A 21,401-nucleotide genomic window follows, 5' to 3' on the forward strand; every position below is an offset into this window, starting at 1 on the left:
CATTGGTATTTAACCCATATTCCTAACCTCAAGACAACTGTAACGTAGCTCTGAGGGATTTTTTAGATTACTGGGAGGGTGTTTTTTGAATAGCTTATTAGTGTTTCTTTAGATAGTCTCTGCTATAGCTCTCTGTGAACATTGGGATTGTTCCGTTGTTTTTGACATGTATATCTCTGTAAACATTTTCTCTGACCAAAGCTATTAATAAAGATGACTATTCCTAGGCTTCTTTGTGTATCTGTCTATATACTTGTGCTTCCCATAGACTGAAGTGTGCCTTCTGAACACTGTTTAGACTGGTAAATATTACTTTTTAAAGACACTTCAGGATAAAGATGTAATGAGGATTTAAGGGCTAGTAGCTTATTTCAGAATTTTTAGAGGTCCTTGGGTGGCTCAGTTGGTTAAGCGTCCAACTCTTGACTTTGGCTCAGGTCATGATTTCATGATTTGTAAGTTGGAGCCCTACATCATGCACTGACAGTGCAGAGCCTGCCTGGGATTCTGTCTCTCCCTCTCTCTCTCTGCCCCTTCCCCTTGGCTCTTTATCTCTCTCAAAATAAATAAAAATAAACTTAAAAAAAAAAAAAAGAATTTTTAGAAAATATGTTAGGGTCAAATAGCAGATGTATAAAATATTTGAGGCCTCTGGCCTGTAATTTCTTATCTGTTTTTTTTTTTTTTTTTTTTTCTTTTAGCATATATACGTTTCCATCTGATTTCACCTTTGATACAGAAGTCTGCAGCAAAGTAAGCAATTGTCCTCTTTTCTGGAAAATATATTTCTTATGGAAAAACTATTTGGTTTGTTTTATTCTGAATTATTCTGTTATTTTCTCTATGAGTACTGAGTTATGCTGCTGATTTGTGTATTTTTTCTGTACCCAAAACAAATTATTTGTATTGATACTGAGCATTAAAATGGAATTGTGGCTATTCCATCTCCACCCATTTATAACACATGCTGATGGTATAGGCTAATCATAGGATTATTGGACTGAGAAAGTTCCTTAAAGATGCGTTTGGATTAGCTTCTAGTTTGTAATGAGAATGAATGGATCTGTTTGATCTTATATTTAGAAACTGGCAAGGAATCTGATTATACTTTGTTCTTAGCAAATAATTTATATATTTATACAGATACCTGCACTGTGGGAGGTCAGAGCCTAAAATGTCCCTGAAACATAGGAGGTGTTCAGGAAATGTTACTGTACTTCTTCCTTTCCTTTGCTACTTAAACTGTAAAATCTGGGGAGCCTGGGTGTCTCAGTTGGTTAAGCATCGACTTTAGCTCAGGTCATGATCTCACAGTTCATGAATTCAAGCCCCATGTCAGGCTCTGTGCTGACAGCTCAGAGCCTGGAGCTTGCTTCAGATTCTGTGTCTCCCTCTCTCTCTCTGCCCTTCCCCTGCTCATGCTCTGTCTCTCAACAATAAATAAATGTTAAAAAAAATATTAATAATAAAAATAAATAAACTGTAAAATCTAACCTTAAAATGATAAGCAGCACTAACATTTAATACCACATAAAAAATGTATTAATCTCCCCCTTCACTCAGATTTTTAATTTGTCAGTCAGAAAACCTAGGCTGCGGGGATGGCCAGAGCCTTTGGGCCAATTGCCTTGTATGCCTTTTACACTTACCCCATTTTTCAGTATAAATATTAACATTTTGTATGTGTATATAACATGAAAAAGATTGGGAAGCACTGCTAAAGGTAGGTGTCTGTAATGTCCCTGTAAAATTGAATCCTAGGTAAACTCTAACTCAGTACACAGTTTTACATTCTGGAGTAGTGGAATTAACATCTTTCTAAAAGTGAAGTTTCCTGTTGTTAAATCAAAGTATATTTATTTGTGTTTATTTCTTGCCAATTAATAGTGCTATTTGTATTTTATATTCTCAGTGTGGTTCTCTTTGATATCTTTGTCAATATCCTTACCCATAACCTTGCGGAACCAGCTTATGAAGCAGATGTGGCACAGCTAGAGTACAAGTTGGTAGCTGGAGAACATGGTTTAATTATTCGAGTGAAAGGATTCAACCACAAACTACCTGTAAGTACACATGTTCTGTTTTCCTCATAGAGAGCTTCAAATTTTATGTTTGTTGCCCCTAAAGCACAAAGTATAGAGGTTTATGCATGGGTTGCTATACATAGAACAAAATGTGGATTCTTGGCTGGTGACAGCTATTCTAACTTGGGCCACACATAAGAGCAATATACATTCATTAATTATTAGCAATGCATGCAGTACAGTCTATGCCTCAGGCCTTTAAAGGTTGATAAAGGTTAAATATTCCACAGTGTCTCCTCCTGAGACCAATCTTTGTTTTCTGGGACAGTAATAGGGACAAGGGTACAAAGAAGAGAACTATAGTCTGCTCTTGGGTTTGGCTATGACAGAGAGGCCTCTTAGCACAGGTCTAACTTCTGCCAGGTCTTTTCCTCCACAATTTTTCTTGTATGAACCTAGTTCCGCAAATCTTAATATATGTCCTACACAAGAAATCAAGATATAAAATTTGTTGATGGACACATTATTTTAGCTGGTATTTAATGGCATAACCCTCTTAGCTAGCATCCCATATTATTTCTTCTTCTGCTTAAGAAGTTTTTGACAAATAACACTGAAACATATTCCTTACCAAAAGATAAATTAATGACAAGATATATAGACCCTGTTTCTAAAAGGCTCAAATACTTAGAAGGGAAATAAGACACATATTTGAAACAAAGGGATGGAGTGAAAGAGGAAGAAGGAAGGATACAAATATTTGAGTTCTACTCTGTCAGGTAATGTGCCACGTGCTTTAAATTTGTTATTACTCTCTGAGCATGAAATTAAGCTCACACCAGTCCAAAATGCCAGTGCTGGCTGCAAAGGAACTGACAGCAAAGGGAAGGGAAATCAAGCCTAAGTGTAATGTAGCTTAGAGCCAAACAGATTAATGCCTAATAACATTGGTTGTCATTTAAGAGGTATGTTTTGAAATTACCTGGGGAGCTTTTAAAAAATATAAGCCATATTCTGTGCTGACAGTGTGGAGCCTGCTTGGGATTCTGTCTCTCTGCTCCTCTGCTGAACGCACACATATGTGTGTGCTTTCTCTCTAAGTAAATAAATGTAAAAAAATATATGTGTAAGGTATAGACAAGTATTTGAGGCTCTTAATTTTATGAAGCTTACCTAGCCTTAATATTAAAACCTGGTATAGAATCTCTCTCTCTCTCTCTCTCTCTCTCTCTCTCTCTCTCTCTCTCTCTCTCTCTCAAAGTAGGCACTAGTTTCACCTATATAATATAGACTCAGACATTTTAAAAATTTGAAAATTAAATTAAAAATGTAACAAAAAGAATAATTCATGTGATCAAATGGGAAGAATGCAAAGGATTCGTTGTTCAGTATTAAGTTGATGAACACAAATCATCATAACAGGTCAATTGAGAAACATTATATGATAAGTACTAAAAAATCATCTGATAAATGTAAGTAGGCATTCTTAATAAGTAGGAATAGAGGGAAATTAAATACAGTAAAAACCTTCAGGGGCGCCCGGGTGGCTCAGTCACTTAAGCGTCTCAGTTCCGCTCGGGTCACGATCTCATGGTTTGTGGATTTGAGCCCCATGTCAGGCCCTGTGCTGACAGCTCAGAGTCTGGAGCCTGCTTCAGATTCTGTGTCTCCTTCTCTCTCTGCTCCTTTCCTACTCATACTCTGTCTCTCTCAAAAATAAAACATTAAAGAGAAATTTAAAACCTTCATTAAGAATATTAACAGCAAATGTTACAGTAACTGATGAAATGCTGAACACTAAAATCAGGAACAAGCCAAGGAAACACATGATCATCTCTATTATTCTGGCTACTACATTAAAATGGAAAAAAAAAAAATCCAGTTGGAAAAGAAAAAGTATTCCCCTTTGCAGATGATATGATTGTATTCTTAGAAAACCTAAGAGTCTACTGAAGTTTAAAAAATAACATGATGTGGCTGGTCATGAGATCGGTATATCAAAATCAATAGCTCTTTTTCCTATAGTAGCAATAACCACATAGAAATGGATGGAAAAAGTACTCCGTTATATGATATTGAGAAAAACGGAATACCTAGGAATAAGGAAGAAAAGTACAGAATCTCTCTAAAGGAAACCAGAAATCTTACAGAATCATATAAATAAAAGACTTTAAATAAGAGAGAGAGACTCATTATGTTTCTGGTTAGAATAGCTTTGATAGAAAGTTGTCATTACTTCCAAAATTTATATATATATGTAATGCCCTCTCAGTTAAAGTCAAATTAGGGGCAATGGAGATGCTGAATAAAAAGTGATTTAAGTTTATTTGGATGAAAAAAAATGTTTAAGAATACCCATGAAAACTATTTAAAAAAAAAAAAAGAAGTAATCATTGCTCCAAATTTCACAGTTATTGAGGATTTTAGCTCCTAAAGATCCTTGAGTCACGTACTTCTCTTATGTCCTCTACAAATGCCTATTACCATGCTGGGCCCCTGGTAAAAAACAATGGAAAAACCTTCCCCCCTCATCCCTGCCCCAAAACGTAGTGAATTTCATGCTTCTCTACTTAAAGTGCTTTTTTCTTTTCTTTTTAGCTACTATTTCAGCTCATTATTGACTACTTAGCGGAATTCAGTTCCACACCAGCTGTTTTTACAATGATAACTGAGCAGTTGAAGAAGACCTACTTTAACATCCTCATCAAGCCTGAGACTCTGGCCAAGTGGGTATACATAGAATCAGCTTATATATGTATGTGTGTATATATATATATACATACACACATACATATATAATATATAATTTAATGTTTATTTGTTTTTGAGAGTGACATAGCGCAAGCGCGGGAGGGGCAGAAAGAGATGGAGACAGAATCTGAAGCAGGCTCCAGGTTCTGAGCTGTCAGCACAGAGCCCAATGCGGGGCTCGAACTCAATAAGCTGTGAGATCGTGACCTGAGCTGAAGTCAGACGCTTAACCTACTAAGCCACCCAAGTGCCCCAGAATCAGCTTATATTTTGAAGACCTGAAAGTATTTGCCTTCCTGAGGGGTTAGGTGTGGGGGATGAGACTATAGTTTCAGTGCTATTTTTCAGACATACTAGAATTGGCTATGGTTTAGGAAATCGTCCATTGGATTATAGGATTTCTGAACCCAGCTTAAGTAGCTATTTGTGAGTAGGACTAAAATAAGCCTACTATACTTATTTATAGGCTAAAGGCAAGCAACCTGGGTGCTTTTTCCAAAGTTTGTAAGTAAAAGGTGGTGAATGCTGGCTTTGTTACAACTCAAAATTGTTTTACTGATGATTGTAGTATGTAGGGTATTATGATGAGGTAGTTGAGTTAAATTGCTTAATCCATAGTTTATCTGGCAACTGCAACTACCCAGAATTCAGCCAAGTTTCCAAAGGATAGCAAAAAGCTTCTGACAGTCTGTAGAATAATGCTTAAACCTCCTGCTCATAACACCCTGAGCCTTTCATTAGAGCCTGTTCTTTTGTCTAGGGCTAATGGTAGCCCAGAGGTACCTCTGTGTGAATCAGAAGAAGTGCCCCTTTGGGGTGGCCTCTATCAGCAGGTGGAGTCTTTGTGGAGGGGAGAAAGAAGTCCCCTCTGAGTAGATACCACCCTTTGTGCACATGGCTTGACCTCCTTGCTGGACATCTATAAATGGTGAACAAACAGCACAACGTTATATAGAGGCCCTACTTTTGACCTAGTCATAAGGAGCCCATAAATGAACAAAATTCAAAAGCAGGGCAGGGAGCAGTTGAGAAATCTGTAATAACTTATAATCTCATCACAAAAAGTTATAAAAACTAATAACCAAGTATAAGTTGGAAAGGAGAGTTGTCTAGAGCTATCAATATGAAAAATAGCCCTATGTATCCAATAACTACTGAATGCTACTTTATTAAAATGTGGTAAACTAATAATCATACATATTTATTGAAGATTTGTTACTTGTTAAATCTAAAAACGTTAGATGTATATATTTATTTCTCTCCAAAACCCTATAATGGTAGCCATTATTATTCCCTTGTTTTACAAATGAAGAAATTGAGTCACAGATGTGAAGTAACTTGACAAGTTCAGATAGCTTAGTGTGAGGAGAGGGGAGTTGGGTGGAGAGGAGTAGGAGTTAGTCTGATTCTGGCCCAGAGCCACTATTTATACTGTATAGTTACTGTAGTAATAGATACCCATAATGGTGGCCTTTAGTAATTAAAAAAATGTTAGTGAGACTTGAAGTAAAAATAGTAACAATTTTAAATTGGTGTGTGTGACTCATGTGTTAACTTAATGTGAAGTATTTTATTTTGCAACTGAGATATTTGAGCTGTACCAGTGAGTAAATCTATGCATAATTTTGTATATGTAATTTTATAAATACTTTTTGGTGATTATGACATTGTTTCTCCCATCTTAAGTTATGATAGAAATTGTGTCTCTTTAGAAACACATCATCTGTAGAATCTTTTTTTACCTTAAGATTCATTTCAAAATGATAAAACTTTGTCTTTTTTCTGCCCTCTATATAGAGATGTACGGCTTTTAATCCTGGAATATGCCCGTTGGTCTATGATTGACAAGTACCGGGCTTTGATGGATGGCCTTTCCCTTGAGTCTCTGCTGAGTTTTGTCAAGGAGTTCAAATCCCAGCTCTTTGTTGAAGGCTTGGTACAAGGAAATGTCACAAGCACAGTAAGTGTGAGGTGCTCTGTTGCTATTGGCTAGGTCTGAATGCTGTTGTGGGCTCTGGAATTGCATTAGTTCTCCGAAAAAGGAAGCTCTGTAGTAGTTTTCGCAGGTCAGAGTTGTCCTAGCACAGCCATTCTGATGCTGGGCAAGACTTCCTCAATGAAGAAGACTGCTGATAATGGACAAGGCTTTGAGTGAAATGATTTAGTAAATACAAGGTGTTGGTTACTTGTTGAAGAGTGTGTGTGGAAACACCAGTTTAATTTCGAGATTAAAGTGGGAGATCTGGGGTGTGGTGAGGGATGTGTACACAAACAGACACACAGACAGAACTTGTATATCAAGCTTGTGTGTCAAGTTAAGGAGCTTGGGTTTTATCCTGTAGTAAATAGAAAATCACTGAAGCATTTAAATAGGGATTTGTTGTTAAGAAAGATGCAGAGAGACCAGTTATGAGGCTGTTATAAGAATTGACATGAAGTATAATTCCAGAATATATGAAATATCCATAGTAGTCAGAGTCGTAGAAACAGAAAGTAGAATGGTGGTTACCAAGGGTTGGGAAGATGGAAAAAAGGGGGGAGTTGTTTTATGGGTATAGAGTTTCAGTTTTGCAAGGTGAGAAAGTTCTGGAGTTCCATTTTGCAACAATGTAAATATACTCAATACTGTAGAACTGTTTACTTGAAAAATGGTTAAGATGGTGAACTTTATGTTATGTGCTTTTACCATTACACACACACAAGTTGAAGTGAAAAATGATAAAGCCCAAAGTTACACAAATAAATGAAAAAGAAATAGTGAGATAGAAGATGACCAAAACTCAGTGACTGATTGGATGTTGGGGTGAGGGAGAAGAGAGAAGTCTAAGATGATGCCCGGATTTCTTGCTTTAGAAACAGTGGGTTGGTGGAGGAGTAGGAAAAATAGTAGGTTTGGGGGCATATGAGGAGTTTGTTCTGATATATATTGAGTGGGATAGGTCTGTGAACCTTGTAATTACCTGAGGCCTCTTCCAGCCAAGAATGCTTGTTTGGGACTCTCCCTAAATTTTTTGCCTGTTGACCATCTTCCTTCATGGCTTTCTAGTTTCTCAGGACTGTTCCTTCAATGGAATATGTAACTGGCCACTCTTGAGACTGCTGTCTCCTCTGTACTTCCTCTGTCTTTATTCCCCCAATCCCCAAACCAGCCTTAGTTTCTTTTCCTTTCCTCAGAAAGAAGTTTAAAAGCTTTAACCCACATAGAGAAGAGCAGGATAGCTGCCTGCTTTTCTGAACACAGTGGGAGTACTGGGCTGGGGTCCTTTTGGTCTAAACAACTTAGTACCATGAATTGCCCCAGATAGAAACCACTGTAAAGATGAGCTCACCCCTTCGGTTATCCCCCATTTTATAGGTTAGAAAACAGAAGTCTTGGGAGAGGATGCATTCATTTAGTGTTAAGTGTTATTCTTTTGCTCATTCTATGCCAGGTTCTGTATTTATAGACCTAGGTTTCTAAAACATAGTCACAGGTATCCTAGAGGACACAGCTTAGTGGGTTTAACTGAACAGTTAAGTTTGATCGTGTCACAGTGTACAGGTTAACAGAATGCCAAAGGGAAAAAAGAGGGAGCTGTTCAGTTGAGAGCCACTTAATATTCAACAAACATAATATTAAATCAGTGAATGATGAGCCCAATTGATGAATTTTGTAGATTATATCTGCTTTCCTTATGCTATCCAGGGCTTCTTAAGCAATTAGAATGTTGATAGTAGTTGGTTCAGGGTGAAATTAATGTTATAGTGCCCAATAGTTATTTTTTTCTCTTTTGCTTCCTAGGAATCAGTGGATTTCCTGAAATATGTTGTTGAGTAAGTATTGGTATGAGTTTTCTCTGTAGGAGTTCTATATTCCTACCAGGAGGAGGGCCTTGAACCACAGCTCAGTTATTAGTAAATCCACAGGGGATGATACTACTCCTTGTAGTAGGTTTTCTTGAGGCTGGTTATGTAAACAAAGCAATTCAGAAGGGACTGTGGATGGCCTCACCTCTTCATAGTAGTTTTTGGGAGGGGGTAAGAGGATAAAGGCACTGTTCAGTGATCCACACTCATTCTTTTGCAGTAAGCTGAACTTCATGCCTCTGGAGCAGGAGATGCCTGTGCAGTTCCAGGTGGTAGAGCTGCCTAGTGGTCACCACCTGTGCAAAGTGAGAGCTCTGAACAAGGGTGATGCCAACTCTGAAGTCACTGTGTACTATCAGGTCAGCTGGCCCCGTTACACACAGCCATCCTCATGGCTAAGAGCCTGATGGAAGGTCCAGAGTACCTTGGAGTAGTGACCCTATGACTTTCGAGGCCCTTTATTTTGCACTTACCTCTGTAGTTTTTTCCTTGCAGTCATTTGTCTTCTTGAAGCAATTACATTAAAAAAATTTTTTAATGTTTATTTTTGGGAGAGAGACAGACAGACAGAGTTGAGCGGGGGAGGGGCAGAGAGAGGGAGACACGGAATCTGAAGCAGGCTCCAGGCTGTGAGCTGTCAGCACAGAGCCTGATGCAGGGCTCGAACTCATGACCTGTGAGATCACGACCTGAGCTGAAGTTGGACGCTTAACAGACTGAGCCACCCAGGTGCCCCATTGAAGCAATTGCATTTAAAAATTGCTCCTATCAGTGAAATGGATTCTTTTTCAATCATAATGCTTCATTGAATCCTTCAACCACTGGGCCAGAGGGACAGAGACTGAAGAGTAGTTGGGAGTTCCTACATGTTCCCCTGACAGAACCAACTCCAGGCAGCAGGAGGACATTTGTTAAAAGGACAGTTTTGAAAGAGACAAAAGTAAACATAGCCAAGTAATCAGTATATATAGCAAAAAGAATGACTACCAGAATTCCAATTAAAAATTTCAAAGCATTTAGATAAAGGATTTATCTCTTGTTTTATGGATGATAAATCTGAGGTCCAGAGTCCCTTACTTGCCTGAGGTCATACTAAGTGGGGCTTGAATTTATTCCTTACACCCCCAGATCCTTTGTTCTTTCCACATCATTCTGGGAAGGTGCGATTGGGCTTAAAATAAGGTAGAGCTTTGCAATAATCTCATTTGGTCCGTAGCTTGTGGTTAGCCCACTTACTTCTAGGACTATGGGGGACCTGTGCTTGTCTAGACTGATGTCAGACTTCCTACACTCTGGGGCTTCTACCGCTAGCTGCTGCTCTAGTCTTTGAAGTCCTGCATGAGGAAGTCCCTTCTGTGTCAGGCCCTGTGAAGAGCCCTCTGATCGGGGCTTTGGGCAGGGCTACATGGCCTTAGTGTCTGTCACTTTGTCCTTTTATTGTGTTTCTGGCCTGGACCTAAGTCTTTCCATTGAGATCCAGTTTGTCTGTAGAGCCCATCTTTTGCTGACTATAGCTGCCTTGTTTGTTTGCTTTCATCTAGCTTCTCAGCTTATTTGAAGCTGGAATGACTACCAGGCCCCAAAGTTCATAAATAATACGGCCTGGCCCTGTTTATTAGCCTTGTCCACATTTCCAGTGCTTCTGCTGCTCAAAACCATAGTACTTCTGTTTTAGGCAGGATTTCATAGCATAAGACCACGTGTGACCATGTCTGTCGAAGTGTTTATCAATCACCTGTTAGCACTAGCTTCCAAAACAAACTGCTTTCTTTAGGGCACCACTTCCCTCCCGCCAGACAGCATTTTATTTAAAAAAAAATTTTTTTTAACGTTTATTTATTTTTGAGACAGAGAGAGACAGAGCATGAACGGGGGAGGGTCAGAGAGAGGGAGACACAGAATCTGAAACAGGCTCCAGGCTCTGAGCTGTCAGCACAGAGCCTGACGCGGGGCTCGAACTCACGGACCGCGAGATCATGACCTCCTGAGCCGAAGTCGGCCGCTTAACCGACTGAGCCACCCAGGCGCCCCCAGACAACATTTTAAACTGGAAATTGATACAAGGTTTCAACTAGTTTTGTTACAGTCCTCTTAGAGGCAAACAGGAAATCTCTTTGCCTGACTAAACAGGACTTGCAGGGCACACAGGCTTTAGCCTCTTCCTCTGGTGAAGTGGGAAGGAATAGCAATGAGTACGTGTCAGAGGAGCCTGCAAGAGCCTGACTATATGATGTACTAGCAACATCCTTGGATTTTGGCCTCCTGCCCTTTCATTCTAATTGCATTATTTTGCTACTCTTCAGGATTGCCAGCATGTGGTTTCCAAGTATGGTATCAGCCTTTTAGGTATTTCTCTTAGCAACTGGTTTGGTCCCTGTATGTGACCTTAAAAACTTCTATTCATGTCCTTCCTATTGAAGGAATAGCTCCAGATACTGTTCATTGATCCTATTTTCTGCTTTTCTCCTTAGGACCCTGAACTGCATGTACTTGACTTTAGGTTATATCCTTTGGGTCCTTTGGGCAGGAACTGGCAGGTTGGGTGGGGATTATTGGACTTCCCTTCATGTGTGCCTGCAGTCCTGTGCATGGGCCAAGAATTCAAATGATCAAGCATGATTTCTGTCCTCACAGGCCTGCAGTCTAGTGGAAAGGCAGATGTATAAACAAAATTGTTGCAAGTATGGCAACAGAGGGTGTGATCAACTCTTTGAGGGGAAGAGAAGAATGGGATGGATACCTGAATAAATGGTTGCCAAGAATAACTGGATTCTTAAAAAGCCCTATAAGCCATTGGATTTTCAGTTGGTCTGACCAGTTTCTCCTTTCAGTCAGGTACCAGGAGTCTGAAAGAATACACTCTTATGGAGCTGCTTGTGGTAAGTTTTAATAAAGGAGAGTTGAGGTGTTCAGGAGCCCTTGACCCACTACGAGGACTGGCCTTTATGCCTGGGAGCTAGGGACTTGGGAGAGGTCAGAGGCCTGTTTGGTAGGTGAGATGGTTATGTTTAGTATTCTCATCTGGTATGAGAATGGACAGGGGGCCTGGGCGATTTAGGAAGAAGACAGTAAAGAAGGATGGACTTGGGGTATGTGGAACACTTGGGGGTTAGAAATGGAGGTTTCTCTGCTGGGAGGAGTTGGGCTGATGGGTAGTATGTTGAATTACAGATGCACATGGAAGAGCCTTGTTTTGACTTCCTTCGAACCAAGCAGACCCTTGGGTAAGTCTGCTGGCAAGAGCACTGAGCTCAAATAAAGGTCTGGGGCTTACTTTGCAGGCTGAGGTTTATCAGATATCCTGACTGAGCAGCCTCAGAGCTCGCTGGTCCTTCCATGCCTTAGCATCATCATCATACCTACTGGTCAAGACAACTTCTAGAATTTGCATCTTGTACTGTCTATGATCAGGTTTTCAGTTAAATTTCAGAGATTAGCAAGGATAAAAGCTAGCCTGTAGTCCTCAGTTCAGGAGAGGGGGTGGACACCCTAACCTGAGAATGAAATAGATGCATATACGTTTGTGGATTCTCTTTCAGGACCTCCAGGTCCAGTAAAGATGTGCAGAAACCCTTCCTACTTACCTCTAGTTTCTGAGGGCAGGGCCCAGGTGACTACCTGCGTTCATAGAACTTTTCATTCTGGTTGTAGGTACCATGTCTACCCTACCTGTAGGAACACATCTGGGATTCTAGGATTTTCTGTCACTGTGGGGACTCAGGCAACTAAATACAAGTGAGTAGATGGGCCCAGCTATTATTATTCTTGGCCTGGAGAGTGGGGGCTGTAGGTGCTTCCTTAAACCTCAGGCAACTCTGACCAAAATAGGGTTTGCTTCACTTAGTCACAAGGGGGTGGGGATGGAGGGTGATTCAGAGATGCCTGCCTGATCCAGGACAGATCAGTGGTTCCGGTGATCCTGTAAGGCTTGACTTCAGTCCTGTGGTCACTGTGCACGGCTTGCCAATGTTTCCTCTCTTTAGGCAGGTCTGAGGACAAAAGCAAAGAATGCCTGGCCTAGCATTCATACTAGAACCAGAGTTACAAACAAGCCTTCTCAGCTTTGGAGTGGTCAAGCATGGGTTGTCACTGCTTCAGTATTGAGGATATCAGGAAGTTGGGCTGGAGGTAGGGGTTGGGTTCTCTCCTGTATCTCCCTCAGCGTAGGGGAGTACTGAGGCCTGGGAGGAAAATACTTGTCTCTTTCCTAGAAATATGCCTTAGCCCTTTTCTTCTTCTGCATTCTGCTTGAGACCAGGTTCCTGATGACTCTTAATTGAAGATGTTTTGTTTCAGTTCTGAAGTTGTTGATAAGAAGATAGAGGAGTTTCTTTCAAACTTTGAGGAGAAGATCGAGAACCTCACTGAGGATGCATTCAACACCCAGGTAACTGTGCTGACCTGCTCTTTTGTTCCTTGGTCCACACAAGCCCATAAGACAACTTGATACCAGTCTTGCCAGTGCTACCTGCTGGCCAGATTTTGAGTTTTGTAGCCCCCACCTTAACATGGTCATAATGTCTTCGTAGCTTTATCCCTCCCCATCGTGCTGCAGGTCCCAAATAAAGGGACCATAGCAGGTCTGTCACTAACCAGACTGAACAGGGCCAAGTGTGTTCTGGGGCATCTGGTGTGATACTATACCTGAGGGTCTCCTTTTTTGGTGGAACAGGTCACAGCTCTGATCAAGCTAAAGGAGTGTGAAGATACCCACCTTGGGGAGGAGGTGGACAGGAACTGGAACGAAGTGGTGACACAGCAGTATCTCTTTGACCGCCTTGCCCATGAGGTAGTAGTAACACAGTTTTGAGTGACAGAGCTCTGATAGGGACTCCTGATTTTATAGGAGTCCCAATCCCAAGCAAATCAATATTGTGTGGAAGAGAAACCTGGGGTGTTCCTCTAGGTTTGGTTTTTTACTAAATCAAATCCTGTTTCCAGACTGGCCTGTCTAGCACCTAAGTGAGCAGATCTATTTTTGTACATATTGTTTTTGTAAAATACTTTTATATTGAGGTTCACTGCAGGATTGTGGGGCGGGGGGGGGGGAAGGGGTTTTCTATTTAAAGAAAATTGAGAACATCTGGTCGTTACGGAATTCCTCTCCAGATTCTGGCTGTGGTCTTTTTGACAGCTTCTAGCCCCAAGTAGTAAAATGCACAAAAGCTCTGGAACTTGCAGTCTAGCGCTGAGAATATAACTGTATAAGGGGAATTAGCAAAGGACACAGAGGCAAGAAAGTTATTTAATAAGAGATTTCAGCCCAGCTCATACGGTGCTCCAGTTTTCCTATTAGAAGACAAAATTCTCAGGGCACCTGGGTGGCTCAGTTGGTTGAGTGACCGACTTCAGCTCAGGTCATGATCTCGCAGTCTGTGGGTTCAGGCCCCGCATCGGGATCTGTGCTGACAGCTCCAAGCCTGGAGCCTGCTTTGCATTCTGTGTCTGTCTGCACCTCCCCTGCTTGCACTTTGTGACTCTTTCAAAAATAAACATTTAAAAAAAAAAAAAAAAGACCAAGTTCTCTTTACCTGCTTCAGTTGTTACTATATTTTCTCAAGCAAGCTAGAATATACAGTTACCATGTACCTGAGAGGTGACACTGAGGCAGTAGTGGGTTTTGGCTCTGTGTGTAGTACTCAGCTATAATTACAGCATCTGCTACCCTCTCTTGCTTATTTGCCAGGGTTAATTATTACTGTGAAACAGATGAAGGTGTGGCTCAGAGGCTTTTCACCCTTCTCTGGAAGGTTGAAGGCAAGCTGATACCTGGAAGAATAAAATGTGCTCAGGTGCTAAGCAGGACCAAAGAGATCCACCTCGGGTGTGTTAGTTTAATAACAGTCTTTCCAGAAAATGCATTGCTAGTCTTTTTTATAGCTTGCTTTCTTTGCTTTTTTTCCTATCTTCCCTTTCCCCTGTAAGATTGAAGCACTGAAGTCATTCTCAAAGTCAGACCTAGTCAACTGGTTCAAGGCTCATAGAGGACCAGGAAGTAAAATGCTCAGCGTTCATGTGAGTATGGCTAACTAAAGCTGTAGCTCTATCCTTTTCAGAGCTGTCATTTAGCCCAGTTACCATTCACTGAGTTTGGGTTGGTATCAAAGATTCTAACAGGGCTTTGCCCAAATCTGGTCAGCCTTTCTCACCTCAAGTTTTTGGCTTCTTTTAGGTTGTTGGATTTGGGAAGTATGAGTTGGAAGAAGATGGTTCCCCTTCTGGTGAAGATTCAAACTCTTCTTGTGAAGTGATGCAGCTAACCTACCTGCCAACCTCTCCTTTACTGGTAGAGTCTACCATCCCCATTACTGACATCAGGGCTTTCACATCAACACTTAACCTTCTCCCCTACCACAAAATAGTCAAATAAACTGCAGTCCCGTTGGCCTGAAGCATTGTGTATTTAAAAATGTGTTTGTATTTTATGAAGTTAGTTATACTGCTAGTAGTGCCATTGAAATTTTGCACTGCCATCATAGAATTTGACTTATTCTCCTCCTACCCACCACATTATGACTAACAAACCAAGGGTTACTATAGCAGCTGGCAGAGAGAAAGTAGCAGGGTGCACCAAGTGTGACCAAAATGCTTGCAGGAGCAATATGAGAAGCCCTGGCATTTCCTGGTTCTCTCAGATGGAGGATCTAGGTCTGTAAGAGAACCTTGAGAGGCCCTATGTAACCGATGTCTTAGTGCCTAAATGCTAGGTGCTAATACCTGTGGTTTTGTTGTTGTTTTTTTTTTTAATGTATTTTTAAATAAAGATAGTTCTGTAATGCCCTTCAGAATGAGCCATTTTGCTGCTGTAGCATTCTTTTCATTGTGGGGTGGGGGGATCTAATTATTCTTCCCAAACCCTCTAAAACAATAAAATATTTTTGTATAAAATGTTGGGAGCCCTATGTGTGCTGTATGAGAGTTCAAGGAAGACTCTGGAGGATAGCATGGTGGGGGCTAAACAAGGTATAAAGGAGGGGTGGAAAAAAAAAAGAATAGATCCTTTATTATTTCTGGAGAGTCCTTATGTAAATTAACTCTTAGATCCCAGGCTGCCAAACAATAAAAGAAACACGTTAAAAAAAACTGGAAAAATTACTTTATGAAGCCTTAAGCACTGAGTATAATTAAATATAGTCCAGCATTAGATACAATAGTCCAATTCCTAATAGTCCAATTCCAAAACAAAAGTTGTTATAGGTGAGGCCATGAAATTTCCTAACACTTGATTTTAATACATTGCACTAATTTTCTAAAACAACTCAGGAATATTTACAGTAGTTGGAGCATTTATGAAAATTCTGGCATCAGGTATATATTTATATATGTGTGTATGTAATTATATATATATATATCCATCCCAGAATTATATGAACTAGGAAACAAATGTAGATCTTAACAGCCATACTGGTATGCAAGATTTAAGACTGGGATTTATAAATGCTTTTCAAAGCATGGGGTTTGGGGAAAAAAGCAGACATCTTGTTTTCAAAACCTGAAGTTTTTCTCAGGACTGAAGTCAAAACTGTAACTGCCACAGAAAAGGAAAAAACGGGAAGCTTTTCTTGCTTTAATTGTTCATCTGCATCAGAAAGTCCAGTATCCCTGAGATAGGAACCACTGCAATAAGAAGGGAGTGAATAGGTTCTCCCAAAGGAAGATTGTTGCTTAATTATGCCTATTGCCCTGGTCATCAGGTGTAAACATTGCATTTCCCAACCTAATGCTTTGCAGCACCAAGACGTTTCAGTAACGGTTCATCGTAAACCCAACATTCTCCATCTTCATGAAATAGCTGTAAAAGAAATGGGGGAAAATTCAGTTACTCACTTGCTCTGTACTTCTAGAATTATACTTTTTATTATTTTATATTTTCTTCCATTACACTAAAATGAGTTTCAGGCAGGGACCAAGGCTCATTTTGTTTATCGCCATGCTTATTTAAAAGTGGTACTTCACTTCAGCATTCATTGAAATGAATGAGTTATATACCTCAGGATACAGAGGGAATAGGAGCTGGGACCTTGGGGCAGGCAACCCAAACAAGCTTACCCTTGTCTCCCACTGAATTTCCTTCTCTTTCCTTTCCCGGGCTTCTGCTCTTTGTCTTTCTTCAAGTCTATGCTTGGCTTCAGTTGCTGCATCAATGTCTCTGATTTTTAAGTTGAAAGTGACATCCTTCCAAAGGCTAAAGAAAAGAAGTCAAGGTGCTAAGTACTTGATGGACAAAGGAGTTAGCAAACTTGAGAATGAAAGTCTAGAGCCTCACTAAATACAGCACAATGAAAGTAATAAGTCAAATAACTCTGAGTATAGTTCACAATCTCCTTAAAGTGGCAAAGAACAGAGAAATGGGCTTGGAAGATTGCACGGTTAGTGTCAAAGGAAGAAAATAAAGGATGGGCAGAAAGTTGGATATGGTAGAGACAACAGGAGAAAAGAACAGAACTGAAACCTGGGATTTTACTTCTGGCTTGACCTGTAGTTGCTATGCAACTTTAGGGGGTAGGTTTACCTCTCCATGGGGCTTGAGTTTCCTGTATTATAAACCAAAAGGGTTATTAGATCAGGGGAGAGAAGTTCCATTTCAGAAAAACTACCCTGAACAATGAAATCTTGGAGAAACTGTGTGAATAGAGTAAGAGTCAAGATGTGAAACAGAGGCTTATCGGGGTAAGAGATGTGGCTGCTTCTCAGAGCCTGGAAGATGACAACTAGGTAAGACTAGTGTCAGTGTACAAATGAAGATGCCTAGGAACCACAAAAGTGGCCATGCCTAAGATCCCCCTATGGATTTCTATAGATTTCCACTTACTAATATGACCAGGCTGTCCAGCCAAGCAGACTGTTAAGTCAGAGACCATAGTTGGGTGTTGTAAGATCCTCTTCCTTCACTTAAGAAATGCCCTAATATGCTAAACAAAGAACTTTAGTGCATGATTCCTCAAACCACTGAAAGATCTGGATTTTACTATGCAGATGGAAAAGGAAAAAATTAGGTTTGAAACCACTGGAATATTGAGTATCAACTAGATATCTGATGATATTAAGGAACCTTTTTTTTAAAAATTTTTTTAGAAAGAGTGTGAGGGGGGGGAGAGGGGCAGAAGAAGAGAGAGAGGATCTTAAGCAGGCTCCACGCTGAGCATGGAGACCAATGTGGGCTTGATCCCACAGCCCTTGGATCATGACCTGACCTGAGCCACCCAGGCACCCCAGGAATTTTAAAGCATGATCATGATATTGTGGCTAGTGGTTTTTAGGTCACTTTATTTTATTTTGAGAGAGTGAGCATGAGCAGGGAAGGAAAAGAGAAAAAGAGAGAATCCCAAACAGGCTCTGTGCTGTCAGTGCAGAGCCTGATACGGGGCTTGAACTTCCCAACCGTGAGATCACAAACTGAGCTGAAACCAAGAGTTGGACACTTAACCAACTGAGCCACCCAGGCACCCCTTTAAAGTCACTTTAGAGATAAATACTGAAATACTTAGAGATGAACTTTAAGAAAAAAAAAAACAACAAACTTTTTTTTTGCAACAAAAAACCTGAGGGTGTTGTACACACCTTGACTGGAAACCTCACTGCCTTCTCGTATAAACCACAAGGTGATAAGCCAATGACACAGTGAATACTTACTATATCCTTACATCATTTATATACTACATGATTATCTCATTTAGTCCTCACATCAACTCTGAGGTAGTTCCCATTTCAGGAAAGAAGGCAAAGAGATGCTAGCTTACCGTCATGGTTACATAGCTACTAAGTGGTGGAGCTCCATATGAACCCAGTTCAAAATTAGTCTGTGCTGTTACACTGTGCTACTGTGTCTCTAAAACCCAGCCCTGCCTATGTCTAGCCATTAGCAGGGGCACTACCACAACAACTCTAGCAAAGTTCTCTTACCAGCGGGATTCATACTCATTCTGATCTTCTAACTTCCTCACTTTCTTCTTAATTATAGGCAACTTCTTGGTATCTATAAAAACTGCATTTTCCTAAAAAACAAGAGGTAGGTAGACACTTTATTGTTCAAACTGTTCTAGGAGGAAAAGTCAACTCTTCCCAGAAGTCCTGAACAGATTTAATAATCAAATCCCACATTGGAAGACAACGTATAAACAGTTTCATATGCTACTATCAGCATAAAATAACATTAGTGTATCTTAAGTCTTGGTAGAAGCTCAACAGAGGTTTTCAATGTGGCTATGTGCTGCATGCTCAGTATTAAATCTCTTAGGAAAGCTTGACCCATAAACAATGACTTCTAATGTTAAATGCTGAAGTGCTTTTTACATTTCAAATTCTCCAAGTCCAAAATCCAGTTCATTGGCTCCTCCTGTTAATCCCATTCCACCTTCCTCCCTACTTTAATTAGGTACTATTTGCAAGTTCCTTTAGGTCAAGGACTGTCTTAATCATTTCTGCATTCCTGGTGCTAGGTAGTAAATACATTTCTTGTAAAAGAGTCAAGCTGTGTATACAAACAGACGAGTTAGTTTAGCACTTAATTTTATAAATATACCACATATTCTAGTGATATAGCTAAACCCATAGGGGTTTGGCATACAGCATGCCAAGCATTTTTTCACATATATTTTGAGTATTTTGAGTACATTATATATATTTGAGTATTTTGAGAGAAAATAAAAACCACTGTACTGCTGGGGAAAAAGTAGGGGAAGGAAAAGGATTTCCCTGAAGAGCTGGCATTAGAGCTGGCCTCAGTGTTTAAATTTCCAGATGAAGGAAGGCTATAATTCAACGTAGCCTAAAACAAGTAGAAAATACAGGTTCTTACCCCTGTTGCATATTTTGCATACATTACACCATTCCATTCCCCTTCAACTGAGCAAAAAGATTTCTTGTCATTTGGAGAACTAAATAGAAAAGGAAACATTTCTGTTAGTCTTAATTTAAAAATTACCAGAGAATCTGGTTGGTGTGGCCTTCTACACAGAGCAGAACATAGGAGAGCAACTGTGAAGTCAGTCTCTGGTGAAAGCAGCTTAGTAAAATTGGATTTCCCTGAGCCAACTATAAGAATGAGGGCCCTAAACAAGATGCTAATGAACTGAAGATCCTATGAACAGTGGGCATGAGATGAGCAAGAGAGCCTTGTCCTGGAGGTACAGGGGCCACAGCAGATGATGGACAGTCCCTGTCCTCAAGCTGTTCACAGCCTAGTTGTGGAGACCTCACCGTCGAGATTCTGGGTGGTAAGTGCTATGGTGAGTTTATGTGAGCACTGGAGATCAAAGGCAAAAGTTGGAATGAAGGTCAGGGAAGGTCTCACTTAAGGATGTAACACTGGAGACCAGGCTTTTCATCCTTAGGAAGGATCCTCAAGTCCAAAGGTCAAATGGTTTGACCTTTTTTTCTTGAGGAAAACCCCAACAGGCCTCTACTTGGACATGACAATAGTATGTATGGCAGGTATGAAATTTGGGAAGTTAAGCATCACAGCAAAGGACAGGTTAGAAAGGGTAAGGTATGAACATAGGAGGAGCTATAAAAGAGGTCAGAAAGAAAAAAATACACAGGGTAGAAGGATGCAAACTGCCATCACAGGACTGAAACAAGCTTCCACTATGATTTAGGGGCTTTGGGTGAAGAGGGACAAAGGGGAAAAGAAATGGACGAATCCCTTGTTTAGAAGGTCATTGTGCAGTCTTCTCAAAGTGTGTTGGGGACTCTTGGGGGTTCCCAAGACCCTCTTAGGTCAAAACTATTTTTATAATATTAAGACATTACTTGCCTTTTTCACTCTAATTTTCCCATAAGGGTACAGTGTTTCCCAGAGACGTGATAGGTAGCAAGAGACTGACAACAAGTAGTTAGGAGAACCCAGCTGTTTTCTATTGTATCAGAGATTTACAAAATTCAAAAAATGTATATAATGTCACTCCTCACAAATTTTTTAAAGAAAAGTTTTGGAAAAGTTTTTTCATAAAAATACTATTGTCATTTGTAAATGTATTTACAAATATTTTTAAGTCTTAATTTATTTTTTTAAAAAGTATTTAAGGAAGAAAACGCACTCTCGAGCAGGGGAAGGGCAGAGAGGGAGAGACAGAATCCCAAGCAGGCTTCACACTATCAGTGCCGAGCCCAATGCAGAGTTTGATCCCATGAACCCAACCATGAGATCGTGACCTGAGCCGAAATCAAGAGTCCGACACTTGACCAACTGAGCCACCCATGCACCCCCTTTAATTTCTAATGTGAGAGATATCAGTGGATATAATAGACATAGACAAAGCTCTTCGGGGCTCTTAATCATTTTTAAGTGTAAAAGCGGTCCAGAGACCAAAAACTTTGAGAGCCACCCAGCTGGTACAACCATTCATCATCTTGTGCTCAAATCCCTAATTTAGAGTCTACCAAATACTCTTCTCAGCTCCCAACTTTGAGGGGAAGTTTTCTATATACGGCTATGACTGGCAGAAGATTTTGCTGAGCCAGCATTTCCTGTTGGTGCTGGTTACCTCCAAAGAACACTGAGAAGCATCCATGCCTTTGTTCTGGACATCCAATTTCCACCACCTGCCTATTCTGGAGGCACAGATGCATTACAGTGGTGACTTATGCTACTCTCTGAGCTCTGCCCATATTCTCTGACTGCAGTAATTTTTTGGATTTTACACTGATCCTTAGCAAACTTCATCTTATGTTTGTGGTGCTTCCTGCTCCAGATGTGGGGGGGGGGGCTGCTGATTTTGTCATCCCAATTATCTATCTCCCTGGAAAACTGGTTAACCAGTCATGTATCTTCCGTCTGCA

At 40.3% G+C, this 21,401-nt stretch overlaps 2 protein-coding genes and 1 long non-coding RNA gene across 14 annotated transcripts in view; 1 reads left to right on the forward strand and 2 right to left on the reverse strand.

The window, feature by feature from the left end:
• NRDC (nardilysin convertase) overlaps window positions 1-15,013 on the forward strand; it is a 102,606-nt gene extending 87,593 nt beyond the window's left edge. For 2 of the 3 annotated variants that reach the window (XM_058696021.1, XM_058696028.1), the window contains 13 exons: window positions 702-753; window positions 1,913-2,063; window positions 4,623-4,750; window positions 6,573-6,735; window positions 8,557-8,588; window positions 8,842-8,980; window positions 11,453-11,500; window positions 11,793-11,845; window positions 12,273-12,356; window positions 12,918-13,008; window positions 13,294-13,410; window positions 14,547-14,636; window positions 14,794-15,013. In XM_058696021.1, the coding sequence (XP_058552004.1) occupies window positions 702-753; window positions 1,913-2,063; window positions 4,623-4,750; window positions 6,573-6,735; window positions 8,557-8,588; window positions 8,842-8,980; window positions 11,453-11,500; window positions 11,793-11,845; window positions 12,273-12,356; window positions 12,918-13,008; window positions 13,294-13,410; window positions 14,547-14,636; window positions 14,794-14,991 (1,346 nt within the window). In that variant the 3' untranslated portion in view covers window positions 14,992-15,013. Of the gene's footprint in view, window positions 1-701; window positions 754-1,912; window positions 2,064-4,622; window positions 4,751-6,572; window positions 6,736-8,556; window positions 8,589-8,841; window positions 8,981-11,452; window positions 11,501-11,792; window positions 11,846-12,272; window positions 12,357-12,917; window positions 13,009-13,293; window positions 13,411-14,546; window positions 14,637-14,793 lie in introns of those variants that run through there. The other variant, XR_009252045.1, reaches the window with a different exon arrangement.
• LOC131492575 (uncharacterized) lies at window positions 13,849-14,547 on the reverse strand. The gene is made up of 2 exons (XR_009252145.1): window positions 14,211-14,547; window positions 13,849-14,100 (listed from the first exon to the last, which is right to left on the reverse strand). It is a non-coding gene; the product is annotated as an uncharacterized LOC131492575 (long non-coding RNA).
• A 689-nt stretch (window positions 15,014-15,702) lies between the features above and the next one.
• The window catches only part of OSBPL9 (oxysterol binding protein like 9), a 195,920-nt gene continuing 190,221 nt past the window's right edge, over window positions 15,703-21,401 (reverse strand). For all 10 annotated transcript variants that reach the window (XM_058696078.1, XM_058696075.1, XM_058696057.1 and 7 more), the window contains 4 exons: window positions 19,420-19,498; window positions 18,525-18,616; window positions 16,671-16,806; window positions 15,703-16,413 (listed from right to left, as the gene is read on the reverse strand). In XM_058696078.1, coding sequence (XP_058552061.1) covers window positions 16,339-16,413; window positions 16,671-16,806; window positions 18,525-18,616; window positions 19,420-19,498 — 382 coding nt within the window. In that variant the 3' untranslated portion in view covers window positions 15,703-16,338. The remainder of the gene's footprint in view (window positions 16,414-16,670; window positions 16,807-18,524; window positions 18,617-19,419; window positions 19,499-21,401) is intronic.

This window comes from Neofelis nebulosa, chromosome 2 (assembly GCF_028018385.1).
Source record: "Neofelis nebulosa isolate mNeoNeb1 chromosome 2, mNeoNeb1.pri, whole genome shotgun sequence".
Classification (NCBI taxonomy): Eukaryota; Metazoa; Chordata; class Mammalia; order Carnivora; family Felidae; genus Neofelis; species Neofelis nebulosa.